The 22,488-nt window shown below is 39.9% G+C and overlaps 1 protein-coding gene across 1 annotated transcript; it reads right to left on the bottom strand.

Moving 5' to 3' along the window:
- Positions 1–11,556: 11,556 nt before the first annotated feature.
- LOC130471425 (protein FAR1-RELATED SEQUENCE 8-like) lies at positions 11,557–12,507 on the bottom strand. Its single transcript, XM_056841544.1, has one exon. The coding sequence runs from the start codon at positions 12,505–12,507 to the stop codon at positions 11,557–11,559; it is 951 nt and encodes a 316-aa protein (XP_056697522.1).
- Between the last annotated feature and the right edge of the window lie 9,981 nt (positions 12,508–22,488).

The following is a 22,488-nucleotide window of genomic DNA, read 5'->3' as shown; positions in this document are numbered from 1 at the left end:
CGGAATCGGGAATTTAATCGGAAGCGTATCGTACGAATTAGCATCGGACGAGGCCCGCTAGACGAAGGCCCAGCACGAAGCCAGGCCGTCGCCCAGCAAGCCAACGCGCACCATCGCACGCCAAGCCTCGACCAGGCCCAGCGCAAGGCCAGGCCCAGCCAAGGCCTTGAGCGCGCGCGCAAGAGCACAGCAATGGGCCGAGCGCTGTGCGCCTAGCGTGGGCCGCAAGGCTTGCGCGGGTGTACGGTGCTCGTGCAATGCTTGTGCGGGAATCCTGAAACAATCGGGATTCGAAGTGTGATTAAATCCTAAAACTATTAGATAATGATTATTTAATTAGAGTCCTAGTAGGGTTATAATTAAATAAATTAGTATCCTAAAAGGATTCAAAACCCTTTCCATAACTCTATAAATAGGTGCCTAGGGTCACATATTTTCATAGATTATTCAAGTATTCAAAGTGAGTTTTTGAGAGAAAATTCAGACACATTCCTTGACTATAAGTGCCGAAAATCTTTAGTACCTTAAGGGCGATTCTAGTTGGTCAATCTTAAGGCGGATCCGGACGTGCTGTGGACTATCTACGGAGGGACGACACTTGGAGTCCTAAAGACTTGTTCTTGTTCGGTTCGGGCGCAGCTAGGGAAGGCACGCAACAAAGAGTATGCATCTAAACTATGCTATATGATTATGTGTAAATAATATGTATTCCTGGCTAAATGGTTTTTCCGCATGATTTATGAATTGTCATATGTATCATAACCTAACAGTGGTATCACGAGCCTCTTATTATTTTCATAATCTAAATTGCATGAACATGGTTAAATATTACAAATTTGCAAGAATTAAAAGGGGTGATTAATTTTCGTAATTGTTAATTAATTGCAAATTGCGTTTATTTAATTATACGTACGCAGTTTTTCGGCAGTTTCTTCGTTACTCATCCAAATCGAGTGATTTTTTTGTCAATTCCGCATGTAAAAGGCATTCTAAAATTTTGACAGAAAAATAGTATTTTTCTGCCGAACCCAGAATTCTCAAATTCGTAGCCTAACTATGACTTTTCGAAGGTTTTAGTTTTTCGAATGCAAAATTTCGTAAATTTAAGATGTTAAATTAAATATTTGCGATTCTTGTTGATAAATCTTGAATTTTTGATTGACCTACTGTATATGTTTAACAAGTTTGAATGCCTAGCCTTGTTAATTATGCAATCTAATTTGTAATTATGATTAATTTGTTGAAAATTAGAATAATTTAGAATTAATTTGATTTTCATAATTAATTATAATTTAATTAGAAACCTATGATTAAAAACCACCATAAAAATTGTAAATTTATGATAAATTTTAAAATTTTATGACCTAGGCTTGAATCCATGATAATCGGAAATCAATTGAATAATAAATTTTCGATTTTTCGCCCTAAAATTATGAAATTAATATTATTTATTAATTTGTCATTAATTTTAAATATAAATTTTAAAATTTTATGCGATTCGTTCATATAACTTGCACGCACAAAGCAATGGACGCTTCGTGTTACCCTTAAGGGGTGTTGTATAGTGCGGGCATGCGACGACGAGCAAGGGAGCTCGTCGCCCGTGCGGCACGAATGCAATGAGCAGGGGCATGGTGCACGAGCACAAGGCAGCAGCCCTGCCTTGTGTCGTGGGCCACGAGCTATGGATGAATGGGCATGGGAGAAGGCAAGGCATGGCAGTCGCGTGTGGGCAGCAAGCGAGCTGCGCCACAACGCGCACTGCCTCGCGCAAGCGCGCGGAGCCTCGCGCGCAGCGAGCGCAAGCTCGCGTGCCACGAGCGCTGCGCCCAACGTTGATCGCGCGCAATTGCTCGCGCACAGCGAGCGATGGCTCGCGTGCATCAAGCGCTGGAGCGCGCGCAGCAAGCGCTGGCGAGCGCGCACAGCGAGCGATGGCTCGCGTGCGTCGAGCGCTGGCGCGCGCGCAGCGAGCACCACTTGTGCGATGGCTTGCGATGGGAAGATGCAGCAGCTATGCGACGAGCGCATGGGCTGCGCGCACATGGCCAGCGATGGCTGTGTGCGTGTGGCCCATGGGCGTGCGATGCGTAGGGTGTTTGCGTTGCGATTAGATCGTTTTGAATGTTTAATTTGAAATTTTCAGTTTACGTAATTTTAATTAATTTTAAAAATTAATAATTTAAATTATTTTCTTGGATTTTAATTTTGAATATTGTAATTATAATAAATTTTATTTATTCTAATTATTTTACTAAAATCAAAATCATGAATTAATTTAAATACGACTGAAATTAAATTAAACTTTTTGGATTCAATTCATATGAGCTTTAAATTTTAATTAAATTTGTATGTTTCCGGTTAGACTGGAAATACATTTTTATGTTTAAAATTAGTAAAGCATATAAATTTATTGGTTTAAGTGGGAGCCCTTTTAGTCATAAACTCTTGATTAGGTCTACAAATCCTTAAGGTTAAAACAACTTGATTAGAATTAATAAGGACTGAATAATTGGTAGATTATTGGTGCCCTTGATTAATTGCTGCAAATGTTTACGTGATGCATAATGTGTTTTACTAACCAGCTATGTGGGCCATTCATGATAATGAATGGGTGAATGGTATATATTGTATATGTACTGTTTTGCAGGTTATGAAGTGACTAGTATGGCCCAAATAGGATAGAAAATATGGTCTGCGCACCATTAATTTGAATGTAATTGGTCTAAAGTACCAAAGTCATTTTTCAATTCAAATATGGTCTGCGTACCATCAAATAGTTGTAATTAGTTATAGCTTATCCTATTTGAAGAAAATGGTGCCTCCCACGGAGATTTTCAAGACGGACTTTGAAGTCAAAGCTTCAAGATGAAGTCGGGCCATACTAGATCACATTTATCTTATGCATGCTTTAAGTTATTTATTGCTTTAAATATGTCTTAATTATGCATAAGATTGTGGCTTGATTATGTTGCATGATTAAGGATTTTAGTTCACTTAAAATCTAACCAACATAGTAAGAGCCTTAAGTTCCAAACTTAAAAAATTGAGTTAAAAGGTGCCATGCCAAAATATACACTTGCTTGGATATCCTTTACATCAATCTAGTAATAGTTTTCGCTCAGCGAGGTGTTACTTACTGGTCCTAAAGGGGCAAGGTACACAAATAATTGTGAGTACATGTTAGTTTTGGTGAAACTCAACGATATAAGTAAGGAGTCCTTTTATGCCGTGGCAAAATCGATAGGTTTACCTAATAAGTTCTTAGACGTACCTATCAACCAAGAATAGTTTCTAGACTATTAGCAAAAGGCTTTTGCTTACCTAAGATGTTTTAGGATTAAGTCGACAAACTGTGCTTAGTTCTTCAATGATTTTAGGATCTTGGAATCATTTTATTCACACCTGCCGGAACACATAACTTGAATAAAATGCTTAATAAACATTGAATTATGCATGTATGCTAGAATTTAAGTTTATTAAGAGAAACTGTGAATGGTTATTTATTTGTTTATTCTTTTCAATTGTAGTTTTTAATATGGCAAACAACAATTCATTCAACATTCGATCAATTCTCGAAAAGGAGAAGTTGAACGGGAAAAACTTCCTTGACTGGCAAAGGAACTTGCAAATAGTTCTTATGCAGGAAGAAAAGGAGTATGTCCTAGATGAGGCGATGCCCGAAGCCGCAGGCGACGGGGTCACTCAGGAAGCCCTCAATCGTTGGATTGATGCCAACAAGGATGTGAAATGTCTAATGCTCGCCACCATGAGTGCGGATCTGCAGAAAACGTTCATCAACTCAGATGCTTTCACAATCATCAGTGAGTTGAAGAACATGTTCCAAGATCTGGCTCGAGTCGAAAGATTCGAGACTCATAGGCAAATTCTTGAGACCAAGCTTAAGAAAGGCGAGCCCGTAAGTCCACATGTTCTCAAAATGATTGGACTCATTGAGAATATGAGTCGGCTGGATCAGCAATTTTCTCAGGAAATGGCTATAGACACCATCCTCCATTCTCTTCATAGCGGGTATGATCAGTTCAAACTGAACTACAGTATGAATAGTCTGGACAAAACGCTCACTGAGCTTCACGGTATGCTGAAGACCGCTGAAAAGACGCTCAAAAGTGATAAGCAGGATGTGCTTATGGTGCGTGGGGGCAAGTTCAAGAAATCTGGAAAGAAGAGGAATGCTAAGAAAGGTGGCGACAAGGCCAGCCCAACTAAGCAAACTGGCGCCAAATCTGTAAAGAGGAAGGTCAGTCAACCCACTTCTGAATCCGAATGCTTCTACTGCAAGAAGAAGGGGCATTGGAAGAGAGATTGCTTGAAGCTAAAGGAAGATCAGAAGAACGGAACAGTCGTTCCATCTTCAGGTATTTTCGTTATAGAATGTATACTTGCTAATTCAACTTCTTGGGTATTAGATACAGGTTGTGGCTCACACTTATGTTCCAATCCACAGGGACTAAGAAGAAGTAGAAAGTTAAGCAAGGGTGAAGTCGACCTACGAGTGGGAAATGGAGCACGGATTGCTGCATTAGCTGTAGGAACTTACTATTTGTCGTTGCCCTCCGGGCTAGTTTTGGAACTGGAAGAATGTTTCCATGTTCCAAGTCTTACTAAAAACATCATTTCAGTTTCTTGCTTAGATGCTAAGGGATTTTCCTTTAAAAGACAATAGTTGTTCGTTTTATTTTAAAGAGATGTTTTATGGATCTGCTAGATTAGTCAATGGACTTTATTTATTAGATCACGACAAACAAGTATATAACATAAATACCAAAAAGGCCAAAAAGGATGATTCAGATCTCACCTATCTGTGGCATTGTCGATTAGGCCATATAAACTTGAAACGCTTAGAAAGACTTCAAAAGGAAGGAATTCTAGAACCATTTGACTTAGAGGATTATGGTAAATGTGAATCATGTTTACTTGGCAAAATGACAAAGAAACCTTTCTCTAAAGTTGGAGAAAGAGCAAATGAACTATTGGGTTTAATCCATACAGATGTATGTGGACCAATGAGTACAAATGCTAGAGGTGGTTTCAGCTACTTTATCACTTTCACTGATGACTTCAGTAGATATGGTTATGTCTACCTAATGAAGCATAAGTCTGAATCCTTTGACAAATTCAAGGAATTTCAGAGTGAAGTAGAGAATCAATTAGGCAAGAAGATTAAGGCACTGCGGTCTGATAGAGGCGGTGAATATCTGAGCTATTAATTTGATGACGATCTGAAAGAATGTGGAATTCTATCAGAATTGACTCCTCCTGGAACACCACAATGGAACGGTGTGTCGGAACGGAGGAACAGAACCTTGCTAGACATGGTCAGGTCAATGATGGGTCAGGCCGAACTTCCATTAGAATTTTGGGGACATGCACTAAATACAGCTGCACTCACTATAAATAGAGCTCCGTCTAAAGCTGTCGAAAAGACTCCATACGAATTATGGTTTGGAAAGCCTCCAAATGTGTCTTTTCTTAAGATTTGGGGATGTGAAGTATACGTCAAACGATTAATTTCAGACAAACTTCATCCAAAATCTGACAAATGTATCCTTGTGGGCTATCCAAAGGAAACAAAGGGGTATTACTTCTACAATACATCTGAGAACAAGGTGTTTGTTGCTCGAGATGGTGTCTTTTTGGAGAAAGATCACATTTCCAAAATGACAAGTGGGAGAAAAGTAGACCTCGAAGAAATTCGAGTCGAACAACAAAATCTAGAGAATGCTCAAGATGACATTCAGGATGAAACTCAGAGATCTTTACAAGAATCTGGTGAGAATCATGGTCAAACTAGAAATGTTACCCCGCGTAGATCGCAAAGATATAGATCTCAACCGGAAAGGTACTTAGGTATTTTGACGAACGAGAGCTATGACGTTCTATTACTTGAAAGTGATGAACCTGCGACTTACAAACAAGCTATGACGAGCCCTAGCTCCAAGCAATGGCAAGAAGCCATGCAATCTGAATTAGACTCCATGTCTGAAAACCAAGTATGGGATTTGGTCGATTTGCCAGATGGCTACCAAGCCATTGGAAGCAAATGGGTTTTCAAACTGAAAAAGGACAAGGATGGGAAACTTGAAGTTTTCAAAGCTAGATTGGTTGCAAAAGGTTACAGGCATGTCCACGGTGTGGATTACGATGAAACCTTTTCACCAGTTGCAATGATAAAGTCTATTCGGATAATGTTAGCAATCGCTGCATATTACGATTACGAAATATGGCAGATGGATGTCAAAACTGCTTTCTTAAACGGCGTTTTAACAGAAACTGTGTTTATGACACAGCCTGAAGGTTTTGAGGATCCAAAGAATGCTAAAAAGGTATGCAAGCTAAAGAAGTCAATCTACGGATTGAAACAGGCATCCAGGAGCTGGAATATACGTTTTGATGAAGCAGTCAGTGACTTTGGTTTCATCAAGAACGCAGACGAATCTTGTGTATACAAGAAAATCAGTGGGAGCAAAATTGCTTTCCTAGTATTATATGTCGACGACATATTACTTATCGGAAATGACATTCCTATGTTGAACTCTGTCAAGATTTGGCTTGGGAAATGTTTTTCGATGAAAGATCTAGGAGAAGCACGGTACATATTGGGCATCAAGATTTACAGAGATAGATCTAAAAAGATGATTGGACTTAGTCAAAGCACTTATATCAATAAGGTGCTTGATAGGTTCAAGATGGCAGACTCCAAGCGAGGCTACCTACCCATGTCTCATGGAATGACTCTAAGCAAGACTCAGTGCCCAAAAACACTTGATGAGCGTAGACGAATGAATGGGATTCCATATGCATCATTGATTGGTTCAATAATGTATGCTATGATATGTACACGCCCGGATGTTGCGTACGCACTCAGTGCTACGAGCAGATACCAGTCAGACCCAGGAGAGGCGCATTGGACTGCTGCCAAGAACATTCTGAAGTACCTGAAAAGGCACAAAGATGACTTCCTGGTCTATGGTGGAGATGATGAATTAATTGTTAAAGGCTATACGGACGCAAGTTTCCAAACCGACAAAGATGATTTCAGATCACAGTCTGGGTTTGTCTTCTGCCTCAACGGAGGAGCAGTAAGCTGGAAAAGTGCTAAACAAAGCACCATTGCGGATTCTACAACTGAAGCGGAGTACATTGCTGCACATGAAGCAGCAAAGGAAGCTATATGGCTAAGGAAGTTCATAGGTGAACTCGGTGTAGTCCCCTCCATTAAAGGACCAATAGCCCTGTATTGTGATAATAACGGAGCTATTGCACAGGCAAAGGAGCCTAGACACCACCAGAGAGTCAAGCATGTACTTCGTAGATTTCACCTTCTACGAGAGTTCGTTGAAAGAAAAGAAGTCGAGATAAGCAAAATTGGAACTGATGACAACATATCAGATCCATTGACTAAACCTCTGCCGCAAGCGAAGCACAACTCGCACACTGCAGCTATGGGAATCAAGCATATTGGAGAATGGCTTTGATGTCTCTGTTTAATGTTTTAAAGTTTTAGAGTTTAAATCTTTGTAAAACATTATTGGTTAATCATTCACAATAAATGAAAAGAATTCATTTTTCCATTTAATTTGTGGTTTATTAAATGATGAGTCCCTTCAATTTGACGATATATTCAAGATAGACTGTCAGGACCAGTCCTGTGACTAAGAAATGTCTATCAAGTGAACTTGAATGTCAAAGGTTGAAAAAGGTCCCTGGTCGGAGTTTTCTATAAAATTGGACGCATAGAAAACGTTAGACGATTAGAATGCAAGATGACTAGTAGTTCTGTTTCTTGAACTATGTGGACATGGCAATGTCATAATCATTTGCATAGATACTTACTTTGGGAAGACTAGTATCGGACAAGACCTATGAAACTTTACTGTAAGAGATGAAGATCTGTTATAAGTAAATTTCATTAAAATTATTAGACACTGAATCCTCAATACCTGAGTGATTTGAGATTACTTGTTTGAGAACTGGTTGCTTTGACGTTGACCAACCGTCGCACCGTAAAAGGAGGCTATAAAGGCAACGCTCAGGTAATCACCTATCAAACGAAGTCTAATCTCAAGATCACAAGATTGGGATTGTCCTCCCATAAATCGGGATGAGATGCTTAAAAGTTGTACAAGGCCACTCGGAGAGCTAGAAACTGTGAAATGCATGGCCGTGCTCGGATGAATCATAGGCTATGATTATCTGTTTATTTGATCAGTTGAACTCTGAAACCGAGAAACACCTCTGGACATAATAAGGATGACAACTCTTACCTTATGTTCAAGAGCAAGCATCGAGCGACAAAGGAATTAGGAAATGCACACTTGTCCCTAAGGACAAGTGGGAGACTGAAGGAAATAATGCCCTTGGTCCAAGTATGCATTCTATGTTAAGTCTAATAAATGCGGTATAGTATTCATTAACAAGTTAATAATTCAGTGAGATCAAGTGAGCTGAATGCCTAGCTAGAGGCCGCTTCAGTTCAAGTGGAATTAATGATATTAATCCACAGCTTACTCTTGACTGAACCCGTAGGGTCACACAAATAGTACGTAAACGGATCAAGTATTTAATGGCATTAAATACTCCATCTATGGATATTCGGAATCGACGGATCTTGGTTTCAGTGGGAGCTGAGATCGTCACAGGCAAGAAATGAATACTCCGGAAACGATGATATTGCCGGAAACGCAAATATGGATCGTATCGGAAATATAAATATTATCCAAGTCGTAGATGTTGCCGGAAACGGAAACATGGTACGTATCGGAAAATATTATCGGAAATGGAAATATTGCCAGAATCGGAAATATTGCCGGAAACGGAAATATTGTCAGAATCGGAAATATTATCGGAATCGGAAAATAATTCCGGAAACGGAAATATTAAATATTTGTTCGAAACGGAAATTGATTCCGGAATCGGAAATATTAAATATTGTTCGTATCGGAAATGAATTCCGGAATCGGGAATTTAATCGGAAGCATATCGTACGAATTAGCATCGGACAAGGCCCGCTAGACGAAGGCCCAGCACGAAGCCAGGCCGTCGCCCAGCAAGCCAACGCGCACCATCGCACGCCAAGCCTCGACCAGGCCCAGCGCAAGGCCAGGCCCAGCCAAGGCCTTGGGCGCGCGCGCAAGAGCACAGCAATGGGCCAAGCGCTGTGCGCCTAGCGTGGGCCGCAAGGCTTGCGCGGGTGTACGGTGCTCGTGCAAGGCTTGTGCGGGAATCCTGAAGCAATCGGGATTCGAAGTGTGATTAAATCCTAAAACTATTAGATAATGATTATTTAATTAGAGTCCTAGTAGGGTTATAATTAAATAAATTAGTATCCTAAAAGGATTCCAAAACCCTTTCCATAACTCTATAAATAGGTGCCTAGGGTCACATATTTTCATAGATTATTCAAGTATTCAAAGTGAGTTTTTGAGAGAAAATTCAGACACATTCCTTGACTATAAGTGCCGAAAATCTTTAGTACCTTAAGGGCGATTCTAGTTGGTCAATCTTAAGGCGGATCCGGACGTGCTATGGACTATCTACGGAGGGACGACACTTGGAGTCCTAAAGACTTGTTCTTGTTCGGTTCGGGCGCAGCTAGGGAAGGCACGCAACAAAGAGTATGCATCTAAACTATGCTATATGATTATGTGTAAATAATATGTATTCCTGGCTAAATGGTTTTTCCGCATGATTTATGAATTGTCATATGTATCATAACCTAACATGTCTAACATCCCAATCTTCTCATCCAACCTAATTTCCAACAATTGGAACATCTCAACCGCAATATCCACTGTCTCTTTGTAAGTAGATGCCTTATGGCATATGGGGTTAATCAACACCATTAACTTATCGTACCTGTACACATGGCAAGTTACTAAAAAATAATATAGGATAATGAATATATCTAAATTAAACAAAAGTCCACAGAACATGTTAGCATTAAGAATGGAATTTTACCTACACACAGCTTCCGTCTTCAATGGGTCATGGTACATTACCCTCACCTTGGTATGCTTCCTTTCAACATCTTTCCGCCAACGTCGAATAATATATTTTTCAGTCACCTCAATGTTATTTAGATCAAACAAAAATATCATATGCCTACAAATTATTCCATGACATTCAAAGTGCTTACACTGACAAGTTACTTCCTTGGTCACACAATTGTAATGTGCAACATACTTGATCTTATGTCTAGTAACAATTTCCTTCCTTGAATTTTTAGGCTTTATCCACACCCTATCCCCAAGCTCATACTCCTCAACACACTCATTCAACATTTCCTTCTTCAAACGTCGGACATACAATACCCTAGTACACTCTCTTTGAACCTCATGAAACTTAGCATCCGTATAGCATTTCTGATACACTTCCTCGGCAGAAAATGCAGTCACAATTTGCCGTAGATTTCTTGCGCTACTAGTATCTTCCATATTTTCTGCATTAGCCTTCCCCTCCAGTGCCTCACAGTATGACTCCGCAAATTCATACAAATGAGTATGTTTGTTAACATACAAATCAAAGAAACTGTTTATACTTTCAACTCGTTGGGTTGTCTTCATGCCAGCCCAAAACAAATGTTTTAAATAGGCGGGAACCCACATGTGCCTTTTCTCATACAACCCTAAAATGCACAATTACAAAGAAATAATCACACAAACAATACAATTTGTACAGATAGCATTTAGCTGCAGGAAGACTTCATAGGAAGCCAGTGATAATGCTGCTCAACTAGAAACCAATATGTAATATGCTGCTCAAACACTGGATGGATAAATGTTGAAGCGAAAGTAATCCTTCCACGTATTGTTTGTGCATGAGCTATTTACATGTTTTTCTTTTAGCTTAAACCTCGGTTATTTTCAGCTTGACATCAGTTCCAAACGTAAATTATTACAAATTAGTATGGTTATAAGTTTAGTGTATCATGTTAAACCAATTACTGGTTTAAGATTTTTTGAGCAAGAAACACTAAAAGTTTTCTCATACAGACTATATGGTAATGATAATTAGGACTCATAAAAGTTGAATATACGTACTCTTTCGATTATTTTCTCGGAGGACAGAAAAACAACCACTATACCAACTCTAACAACCACTATACCAGCTCTAACATGAGTCTTAAAAAAGTTCTCAGTTCATTTTGCAGGCACATTAACCGCATTCTAAACCTCACTAAACCTGTTTGCACAATAAATACACATACAATTATAAAAATTAATTAATTAGAAACAGTGGGTATGTAACGTTACCTTCAAGCCAGTCATCCTTTACTTGGTACCGCTCCATAAATGTTGCCCAGTTTAGTTCAAACTCATCACAATCAAGACTATCGTATACTGCACGCTCCAAGTCTACCTTTAATTCAGGGTACTCCTCTTCTTTTCCGAGCTTCTTACTAAACTTCTGAAGAATGTGCCATATGCACCACCTATGACATGTTCCACTCATGGTTTCTTTCAACGCCTTCCTCATCGCGGTATCTTGATCATTTAAGATCCCTATCGGGGCTTTACCTCCCATACAATCCAACTAATGGCTAAAAATCCACTCAAAAGTATCAGAGTTCTCATGAGATACCAAGGCACACCCAAGTAATATGCTTTGACCATGATGATTTACGCCTACAAAGTTCGCGAATGGAATTTTGTACTGATTCGTCAAGTACGTAGTATCAAAACATACAACATCACCAAACTCCTCATACGCCGCTCTACTACGAGCATCAACCCAAAGCACATCCTGCAACCGACCATCTGGCGCTTGCCTATATATGAAGTAAAAATTTGGATTATCTTCTTTCATCATCTTAAAATACTCATACATGGCATTCGCATCACCCCCCTTCATCCTTGCCTTTCTTTCTTTAGCAACCACATCATTAATATCCTTCTGTAAGAAAGGCATTAAAGCTTTTCCATTCCGTTGCGTAGCCATTAAGTTAAACGTTTGGGCAACTGACATCCCAGATTTCAAACACACATTCATTTGTGACACTACATGAGGATTCTCTTTTATAAACCCTTTACGAAAACAAGCAATAGTTCTAGACTTGGAAGGGGTTGGGTGATGATTCTGATGTACCATTTCAGCTCTACGTATCACCCACTGACCTAAATTATTTACACTAGCATACACATGGACGGGACATTGACATTTCTTAGACTTCCGTATGCCACTCCCAACTATTTCATGGAGCGGGGAATCGAAGGGAACAATCGCCTTCTCCTTGCGCTTCCTTTCTGGCTGACCAAAGCACTCACAAGTCCACAACGCATTACGCTTTTGTTTCACTAACTCTTTACTACCATCCTTCGACTGGCTACTATAAGACCTATAAGCACCACTTCGTCTTACTACAGCAAAGCCCTTTTGCCTCCCGTACGCCTTAAATTGTTCTTCAATCTCCTCCCAATCAGGAAAAACCATGCCAATCTTCAGTTGGGGAACTTCTTTCTCTTCCCCAAATGCGGTTCTTACCATTGTCCGTTTGGGGGTACTAAAATCATCGCCTACCTCCTCCTTCAATAATAACATTCACAACGCAGAATTTAAATTTCATTCATACCATAACCCATTAACACAATGTACAAAAACCTACTACCTCCGTTCCTTAATGTTCTTTACGCTTTGGAATATGTGTACAAAGTATGAAAACTTTGTTAGGTTATTATTCATATGACAGTTCATAAATCATGCGGAAAAAACCATAAAGCCAGGAAACATATTATTTACACATAATCATTTAGCATAGTTTAGATGCATACTCTTTGTTGCGTGCCTTCCCTAGCTGCGCCCGAACCGAACAAGAACAAGTCTTTAGGACTCCAAGTGTCGTCCCTCCGTAGATAGTCCACAGCACGTCCGGATCCGCCTTAAGATTGACCAACTAGAATCGCCCTTAAGGTTCTAATATTTTCGGTTAGGTAGGCAAGAATATTGGCTGATTTTTCTGCTTAAAAATCTTAGTTTTGAATACTTAAAACTTGTGTATAAATAATGACCCCTAGGCCTTTATTTATAGAGTTATGGAAAAGGAATCGTAATCCTAGTAGGATACGAATTAATTGAAATTAGAATCCTACATGAATTTTATTTAATTAATTTATCCAATTAGGAATAGGAATTTAATCATACACTAACTCTTGTAGATTTAGGAATCACGCATGAGCACAAACTCACACACACACGGCAGCCACAAGGGCTGCCCATGCGCGTGCGAGCAGCAGCCCACGCAGCGCGGCCCACGCATCCGTGGCCTTGGCGCGCGCTGGGCCTGCCTTGCGGTAGGCCTGGGCGCTGCCTTGGCTGGGCTTGTGGCGCGCGTGCTTGCTGGGCGATGGCCCGGCTTCGTGCTGGGCCTTCGTCCGGCAGGCCTCGTCCGATGCTAATTCGTACGATACGCTTCCGATTAAATTTCCAGTTCCGGAATTTATTTCCGATACGAACAATATTTAATATTTCCGATTCCGGAATTAATTTCCGTTTCGAACAAATATTTAATATTTCCGTTTCCGGAATTATTTTCCGATTCCGGTAATATTTCCGATTCTGACAATATTTCCGTTTCCGGCAATATTTCCGATTCTGGTAATATTTCCATTTCCAATAATATTTTCCGATACGTACCATGTTTCCGTTTCCGGCAACATCTACGACTTGGATAATATTCATATTTCCGATACGATCCATATTTCCGTTTCCGGCAATATCATCGTTTCCGGAGTATTCATTTCTTGCCTGTGACGATCTTAGCTCCCACTGAAACCAAGATCCGTCGGTTCCGAATATTCATAGATGGAGTATTTAATGCCATTAAATACTTGATCCGTTTACGTACTATTTGTGTGACCCTACGGGTTCAGTCAAGAGTAAGCTGTGGATTAATATCATTAATTCCACTTGAACTGAAGCGGCCTCTAGCTAGGCATTTAGCTCACTTGATCTCACTGAATTATTAACTTGTCAATTAATACTGAACCGCATTTATTAGACTTAACATAGAATGCATACTTGGACCAAGGGCATTATTTCCTTCAGTCTCCCACTTGTCCTTAGGGACAAGTGTGCATTTCCTAATTCCTTTGTCGCTCGATGCTTGCTCTTGAACATAAGGTAAGAGTTGTCATCCTTATTATGTCCAGAGGTGTTCCTCGGTTTCAGAGTTCAACTGATCAAATAAACAGATAATCATAGCCTATGATTCATCCGAGCACGGCCATGCATTTCACAGTTTCTAGCTCTCCGAGTGGCCTTGTACAACTTTTAAGCATCTCATCCCGTTTTATGGGAGGACAATCCCAATCTTGCGATCTTGAGATTAGACTTCGTTTGATAGGTGATTACCTGAGCGTTGCCTTTATAGCCTCCTTTTACGGTGCGACGGTTGGTCAACGTCAAAGCAACCAGTTCTCAAACAAGTAATCTCAAATCACTCAGGTATTGAGGATTTAGTGTCTAATAATTTAATGAAATTTACTTATGACAGACTTTCATCTCTTACAGTAAAGTTTCATAGGTCTTGTCCGATACTAGTCTTTCCAAAGTAAGTATCTATGCAAATGATTATGACATTGCCATGTCCACATAGTTCAAGAAACAGAACTACTAGTCATCTTGCATTCTAATCGTCTAACGTTTTCTATGCGTCCAATTTTATAGAAAACTCCGATTAGGGACCATTTTCAACCTTTGACATTCAAGTTCACTTGATAGACATTTCTTAGTCACAGGACTGGTCCTGACAGTCTATCTTGAATATATCGTCAAATTGAAGGGACTCATCATTTAATAAACCACAAATTAAATGGAAAAATGAATTCCTTTCATTTATTGTGAATGATTAACCAATAATGTTTTACAAAGATTTAAACTCTAAAACTTTAAAACATTAAACAGAGACATCAAAGCCATTCTCCAATATGCTTGATTCCCATAGCTGCAGTGTGCGAGTTGTGCTTCGCTTGCGGCAGAGGTTTAGTTAATGGATCTGATATGTTGTCATCAGTTCCAATTTTGCTTATCTCGACTTCTTTTCTTTCAACGAACTCTCGTAGAAGGTGAAATCTACGAAGTACATGCTTGACTCTCTGGTGGTGTCTAGGCTCTTTTGCCTGTGCAATAGCTCCGTTATTATCACAATACAGGGCTATTGGTCCTTTAATGGAGGGGACTACACCAAGTTCTCCTATGAACTTCCTTAGCCATATAGCTTCCTTTGCTGCTTCATGTGCAGCAATGTACTCCGCTTCAGTTGTAGAATCCGCAATGGTGCTTTGCTTAGCACTTTTCCAGCTTACTGCTCCTCCGTTGAGGCAGAAGACAAACCCAGACTGTGATCTGAAATCATCTTTGTCGGTTTGGAAACTTGCGTCCGTATAGCCTTTAACAATTAATTCATCATCTCCACCATAGACCAGGAAGTCATCTTTGTGCCTTTTCAGGTACTTCAGAATGTTCTTGGCAGCAGTCCAATGCGCCTCTCCTGGGTCTGACTGGTATCTGCTCATAGCACTGAGTGCGTACGCAACATCCGGGCGTGTGCATATCATAGCATACATTATTGAACCAATCAATGATGCATATGGAATCCCATTCATTCGTCTACGCTCATCAAGTGTTTTTGGGCACTGAGTCTTGCTTAGAGTCATTCCATGAGACATGGGTAGGTAGCCTCGCTTGGAGTCCGCCATCTTGAACCTATCAAGCACCTTATTGATATAAGTGCTTTGACTAAGTCCAATCATCTTTTTAGATCTATCTCTGTAAATCTTGATGCCCAATATGTACTGTGCTTCTCCTAGATCCTTCATCGAAAAACATTTCCCAAGCCAAATCTTGACAGAGTTCAACATAGGAATGTCATTTCCGATAAGCAATATGTCGTCGACATATAATACTAGGAAAGCAATTTTGCTCCCACTGACCTTCTTGTATACACAAGATTCGTCCGCGTTCTTGACGAAACCAAAGTCACTGACTGCTTCATCAAAACGTATATTCCAGCTCCTGGATGCCTGCTTCAATCCGTAGATTGACTTCTTTAGCTTGCATACCTTTTTAGCATTCTTTGGATCCTCAAAACCTTCAGGCTGTGTCATAAACACAGTTTCTGTTAAAACGCCGTTTAAGAAAGCGGTTTTGACATCCATCTGCCATATTTCGTAATCGTAATATGCAGCGATTGCTAACATTATTCGAATAGACTTTAGCATTGCAACTGGTGAAAAGGTTTCATCGTAATCCACACCGTGGACTTGCCTGTAACCTTTTGCAACCAATCTAGCTTTGAAAACTTCAAGTTTCCCATCCTTGTCCTTTTTCAGTTTGAAAACCCATTTGCTTCCAATGGCTTGGTAGCCATCTGGCAAATCGACCAAATCCCATACTTGGTTTTCAGACATGGAGTCTAATTCAGATTGCATGGCTTCTTGCCATTGCTTGGAGCTAGGGCTCGTCATAGCTTGCTTGTAAGTCGCAGGTTCATCACTTTCAAGTAATAGAACGTCATAGCTCTCGTTCGTCAAAATACCTAAGTACCTTTCCGGTTGAGATCTATATCTTTGCGATCTACGCGGGGTAACATTTCTAGATTGACCATGATTCTCACCAGATTCTTCTAAAGATCTCTGAGTTTCATCTTGAATGTCATCTTGAGCATTCTCTAGAGTTTGTTGTTCGACTCGAATTTCTTCGAGGTCTACTTTTCTCCCACTTGTCATTTTGGAAATGTGATCTTTCTCCAAAAAGACACCATCTCGAGCAACAAACACTTTGTTCTCAGATGTATTGTAGAAGTAATACCCCTTTGTTTCCTTTGGATAGCCCACAAGGATACATTTGTCAGATTTTGGATGAAGTTTGTCTGAAATTAATCGTTTGACGTATACTTCACATCCCCAAATCTTAAGAAAAGACACATTTGGAGGCTTTCCAAACCATAATTCGTATGGAGTCTTTTCGACAGCTTTAGACGGAGCTCTATTTATAGTGAGTGCAGCTGTATTTAGTGCATGTCCCCAAAATTCTAATGGAAGTTCGGCCTGACCCATCATTGACCTGACCATGTCTAGCAAGGTTTTGTTCCTCCGTTCTGACACACCGTTCCATTGTGGTGTTGTAGGAGGAGTCAATTCTGATAGAATTCCATATTCTTTCAGATGGTCATCAAATTCATAGCTCAGATATTCACCGCCTCTATCAGACCGCAGTGCCTTAATCTTCTTGCCTAATTGATTCTCTACTTCACTCTGAAATTCCTTGAATTTGTCAAAGGATTCAGACTTATGCTTCATTAGGTAGACATAACCATACCTACTGAAGTCATCAGTGAAAGTGATAAAGTAGCTGAAACCACCTCTAGCATTTGTACTCATTGGTCCACATACATCTGTATGGATTAAACCCAATAGTTCATTTGCTCTTTCTCCAACTTTAGAGAAAGGTTGCTTTGTCATTTTGCCAAGTAAACATGATTCGCATTTACCATAATCCTCTAAGTCAAATGGTTCTAGAATTCCTTCCCTTTGAAGTCTTTCTAAGCGTTTCAAGTTTATATGGCCTAATCGACAATGCCACAGATAGGTGAGATCTGGATCATCCTTTTTGGCCTTTTTGGTATTTATGTTATATACTTGTTTGTCGTGATCTAATAAATAAAGTCCATTGACTAATCTAGCAGATCCATAAAACATCTCTTTAAAATAAAACGAACAACTATTGTCTTTTATTATAAAGGAAAATCCCTTAGCATCTAAGCAAGAAACTGAAATGATGTTTTTAGTAAGACTTGGAACATGGAAACATTCTTCCAGTTCCAAAACTAGCCCGGAGGGCAACGACAAATAGTAAGTTCCTACAGCTAATGCAGCAATCCGTGCTCCATTTCCCACTCGTAGGTCGACTTCACCCTTGCTTAACTTTCTACTTCTTCTTAGTCCCTGTGGATTGGAACATAAGTGTGAGCCACAACCTGTATCTAATACCCAAGAAGTTGAATTAGCAAGTATACAGTCTATAACGAAAATACCTGAAGATGGAACGACTGTTCCGTTCTTCTGATCTTCCTTTAGCTTTGGACATTCTCTTTTGTAATGGCCTATTCCATCACAATAAAGACAGCTTGATGTGGACTGGTCCTGCTTTGATTTAGCATTGCCCTTGGACTTTCCACCTTTCTTGAATGGTCTCTTTCTAGCCTTGAGTAAATCTTTGGCTTCACAGTCCAGTACTATTTCAGCCTTTCTGACAAGGTGAATAAATTCTGCAACTGTTTCTTCTCTTGGTTCACTTAGGTATAGTTGCTTGAAGCGACCAAACCCACTGTGTAGTGAATTGAGCAAGACAGAGACTGCCATCCTTTCGCTTATTGGTGTTCCTAGTAGACTTAGGCGATCAAAATATGAACACATAAGATCCACATGGAACCTCAGTGGGACGCCTACCCTTTGTTTAGTGCGAAGGAGCTGAACATGTGTTTCTTGGACCTCCATCCTATAACACCTGTTGGGAGAACTAACCTTTAGACCAGACATTGATTCAATCAACTCATGGACGTTCAGGTCCCTGTCCTCCGTACTTCCACGACAGATATCCCTCAGATTCTTGATGAGCGTAAAAGGTTCATAGGCTACAAACCTTCTAGCCCAATCATCAGGGATATTGTTCAGCATGAGACTCATAACCTTTTTGAGATCCGCATCCCAGGCGTATAATCTCTCAGGGGTCATGTCTCTGGCATAGTAGCTTGGCATGGGATGTGACAGTACATACTCAAGTCCATTGAGTTTGACTATTTCAACTAGCTTAGCTTCCCATTCAAGAAAATTTGTCAGGTTCAGCTTGACCATAAGCTCAGAACCCATGATGATGTTTTGATTGTTGTTTGCCATATTAAAACTACAATTGAAAAGAATAAACAAATAAATAACCATTCACAGTTTCTCTTAATAAACTTAAATTCTAGCATACATGCATAATTCAATGTTTATTAAGCATTTTTTTCAAGTTATGTGTTCCGGCAGGTGTGAATAAAATGATTCCAAGATCCTAAAATCATTGAAGAACTAAGCACAGTTTGTCGACTTAATCCTAGAACATCTTAGGTAAGCAAAAGCCTTTTGCTAATAGTCTAGAAACTATTCTTGGTTGATAGGTACGTCTAAGAACTTATTAGGTAAACCTATCGAATTTGCCACGACATAAAAGGACTCCTTACTTATATCGTTGAGTTTCACCAAAACTAACATGTACTCACAATTATTTGTGTACCTTGCCCCTTTAGGACCAATAAGTAACACCTCGCTGAGCGAAAACTATTACTAGATTGATGTAAAGGATATCCAAGCAAGTGTATATTTTGGCATGGCACCTTTTAACTCAATTTTTAAGTTTGGAACTTAAGGCTCTTACTATGTTGGTTAGATTTTAAGTGAACTAAAATCCTTAATCATGCAACATAATCAAGCTTTTGATCTCATGCATTTTAAGACATATTTAAAGCAATAAATAACTTAAAACATGCATAAGATATTTGTGATCTAGTATGGCCCGACTTCATCTTGAAGCTTTGACTTCAAAGTCCGTCTTGAAAATCTCCGTGGGAGGCACCATTTTCTTCAAATAGGATAAGCTATAACTAATTACAACTATTTGATGGTTCGCAGACCATATTTGAATTGAAAAATAACTTTGGTACTTTAGACCAATTACATTCAAATTAATGGTACGCAGACCATATTTTCTATCCTATTTGGGCCATACTAGTCACTTCATAACCTGCAAAACAGTACATATACAATATATACCATTCACCCATTCATTATCATGAATGGCCCACATAGCTGGTTAGTAAAACACATTATGCATCACGTAAACATTTGCAGCAATTAATCAAGGGCACCAATAATCTACCAATTATTCAGTCCTTATTAATTCTAATCAAGTTGTTTTAACCTTAAGGATTTGTAGACCTAATCAAGAGTTTATGACTAAAAAGCGCTCCCACTTAAACCAATAAATTCATATGCTTTACCAATTTTAAACATAAAAATGTATTTCTAGTCCAACCGGAAACATACAAATTTAATTAAAATTTAAAGCTCATATCAATTTATAATTGAATCCAAAAATTTAATTTAATTTCAGTCGTATTTAAATTAATTCATGATTTTAATTTTAGTAAAATAATTAGAATAAATAACAATTATTATAATTATAATATTCAAAATTAAAATCCAAGAAAATAATTCAAATTATTAATTTTAAAATCAATTAAAATTACGTGAACTGAAATTTTCAAATTAAACATTCAAAACGATCTAATCGTAACGCAAACACCCTACGCGTTGCACGCCCATGGGCCGTACGCACACAGCCATTGCTGGCCATGTGCGCGCAGCCCATGCGCTCGTCGCATAGCTGCTGCTTCCCTATCGCAAGCCTCCGCACGCATTGGTGCTCGCTGCGTGCGCCAGCGCTCATCGCACGCGAGCTATCGCTCGCAGTGCGCGCGCGCGACATCGCTCGCTGGGCGCGCGACATCGCTCGCTGGGCGCGCGACATCGCTCGCTGGGCGCGCGAGCCATCGCTCGCTGGGCGCGCGACATCGCTCGCTGGGCGCGCGACATCGCTCGCTGTGCGCGCGAGCCATCGCTCGCTGGCGCGAGCCATCGCTCGCTGGGGCGCGACATCGCTCGCTGGGCGGGCGACATCGCGCGCTGTGCGCGCGAGTAATGCTGGGCGCAGCGCTCGTGGCACGCGAGCTTGCGCTCGCTGCGCGCGAGGCTGCGCGCTCTTGTGCGAGGCAGCGCGCGCTGTGGCGCAGCTCGCTTGCTGCCCACACGCGACTGCCTTGGCTCGCCCTTCGCCCATGCCCATTCGTTCATTGCTCGTGGCACACGACACAAGGCAGGGCTGCTGCCTTGTGCTCGTGCACTACGCCCTTGCTCATTGCATTCGTGCCGCACGGGCGACGAGCTCCCTTGCTCGTCGTCGCATGCCCGCATTATACAACACCCCTTAAGGGTAACACGAAGCGTCCATTGCTTCGTGCGTGCAAGTTATATGAGCGAATCGCATAAAAATTTAAAATTTATATTTAAAATTAATGACAAATTAATAAGTAATATTAATTTCATAATTTTAGGGCGAAAAATCGAAAATTTATTATCCAATTGATTTCCGATTGTTATGGATTCAAGTCTAGGTCATAAAAATTTAAAATTTATCGTAAATTTACAATTTTTATGGTGGTTTTTAATCATAGGTTTCTAATTAAATTACAATTAATTATGAAAATCAAATTAATTCTAAATTATTCTAATTTTCAACAAATTAATCATAATTACAAATTAGATTGCATAATTAACAAGACTAGGCATTCAAACTTGTTAAACATATGCAGTAGGTCAATCAAAAATTCAAGATTTATCAACAAGAATCGCAAATATTTAATTTAACATCTTAAATTTACGAAATTTTGCATTCGAAAAACTAAAACCTTCGAAAAGTCATAGTTAGGCTTCGAATTTGAGAATTCTGGGTTCGGCAGAAAAATATTATTTTTGTCAAAATTTTAGAATGCCTTTTACATGCGGAATTGACACAAAAATCACTCGATTTGGATGAGTAACGAAGAAACTGCCGAAAAACTGCGTACGTATAATTAAATAAACGCAATTTGCAATTAATTAACAATTACGAAAATTAATCACCCCTTTTAATTCTTGCAAATTTGTAATATTTAACCATGTTCATGCAATTTAGATTATGAAAATAATAAGGGGCTCGTGATACCACTGTTAGGTTATTATTCATATGACAGTTCATAAATCATGCGGAAAAAACCATAAAGCCAGGAAACATATTATTTACACATAATCATTTAGCATAGTTTAGATGCATACTCTTTGTTGCGTGCCTTCCCTAGCTGCGCCCGAACCGAACAAGAACAAGTCTTTAGGACTCCAAGTGTCGTCCCTCCGTAGATAGTCCACAGCACGTCCGGATCCGCCTTAAGATTGACCAACTAGAATCGCCCTTAAGGTTCTAATATTTTCGGTTAGGTAGGCAAGAATATTGGCTGATTTTTCTGCTTAAAAATCTTAGTTTTGAATACTTAAAACTTGTGTATAAATAATGACCCCTAGGCCTTTATTTATAGAGTTATGGAAAAGGAATCGTAATCCTAGTAGGATACGAATTAATTGAAATTAGAATCCTACATGAATTCTATTTAATTAATTTATCCAATTAGGAATAGGAATTTAATCATACACTAACTCTTGTAGATTTAGGAATCACGCATGAGCACAAACTCACACACACACGGCAGCCACAAGGGCTGCCCATGCGCGTGCGAGCAGCAGCCCACGCAGCGCGGCCCACGCATCCGTGGCCTTGGCGCGCGCTGGGCCTGCCTTGCGGTAGGCCTGGGCGCTGCCTTGGCTGGGCTTGTGGCGCGCG

Source organism: Spinacia oleracea, chromosome 4, assembly GCF_020520425.1.
Source record: "Spinacia oleracea cultivar Varoflay chromosome 4, BTI_SOV_V1, whole genome shotgun sequence".
NCBI lineage: Eukaryota > Viridiplantae > Streptophyta > Magnoliopsida > Caryophyllales > Amaranthaceae > Spinacia > Spinacia oleracea.
Note: the sequence above shows the minus strand (reverse complement) of the source record. Positions and strands in the feature narration are given on the sequence as shown.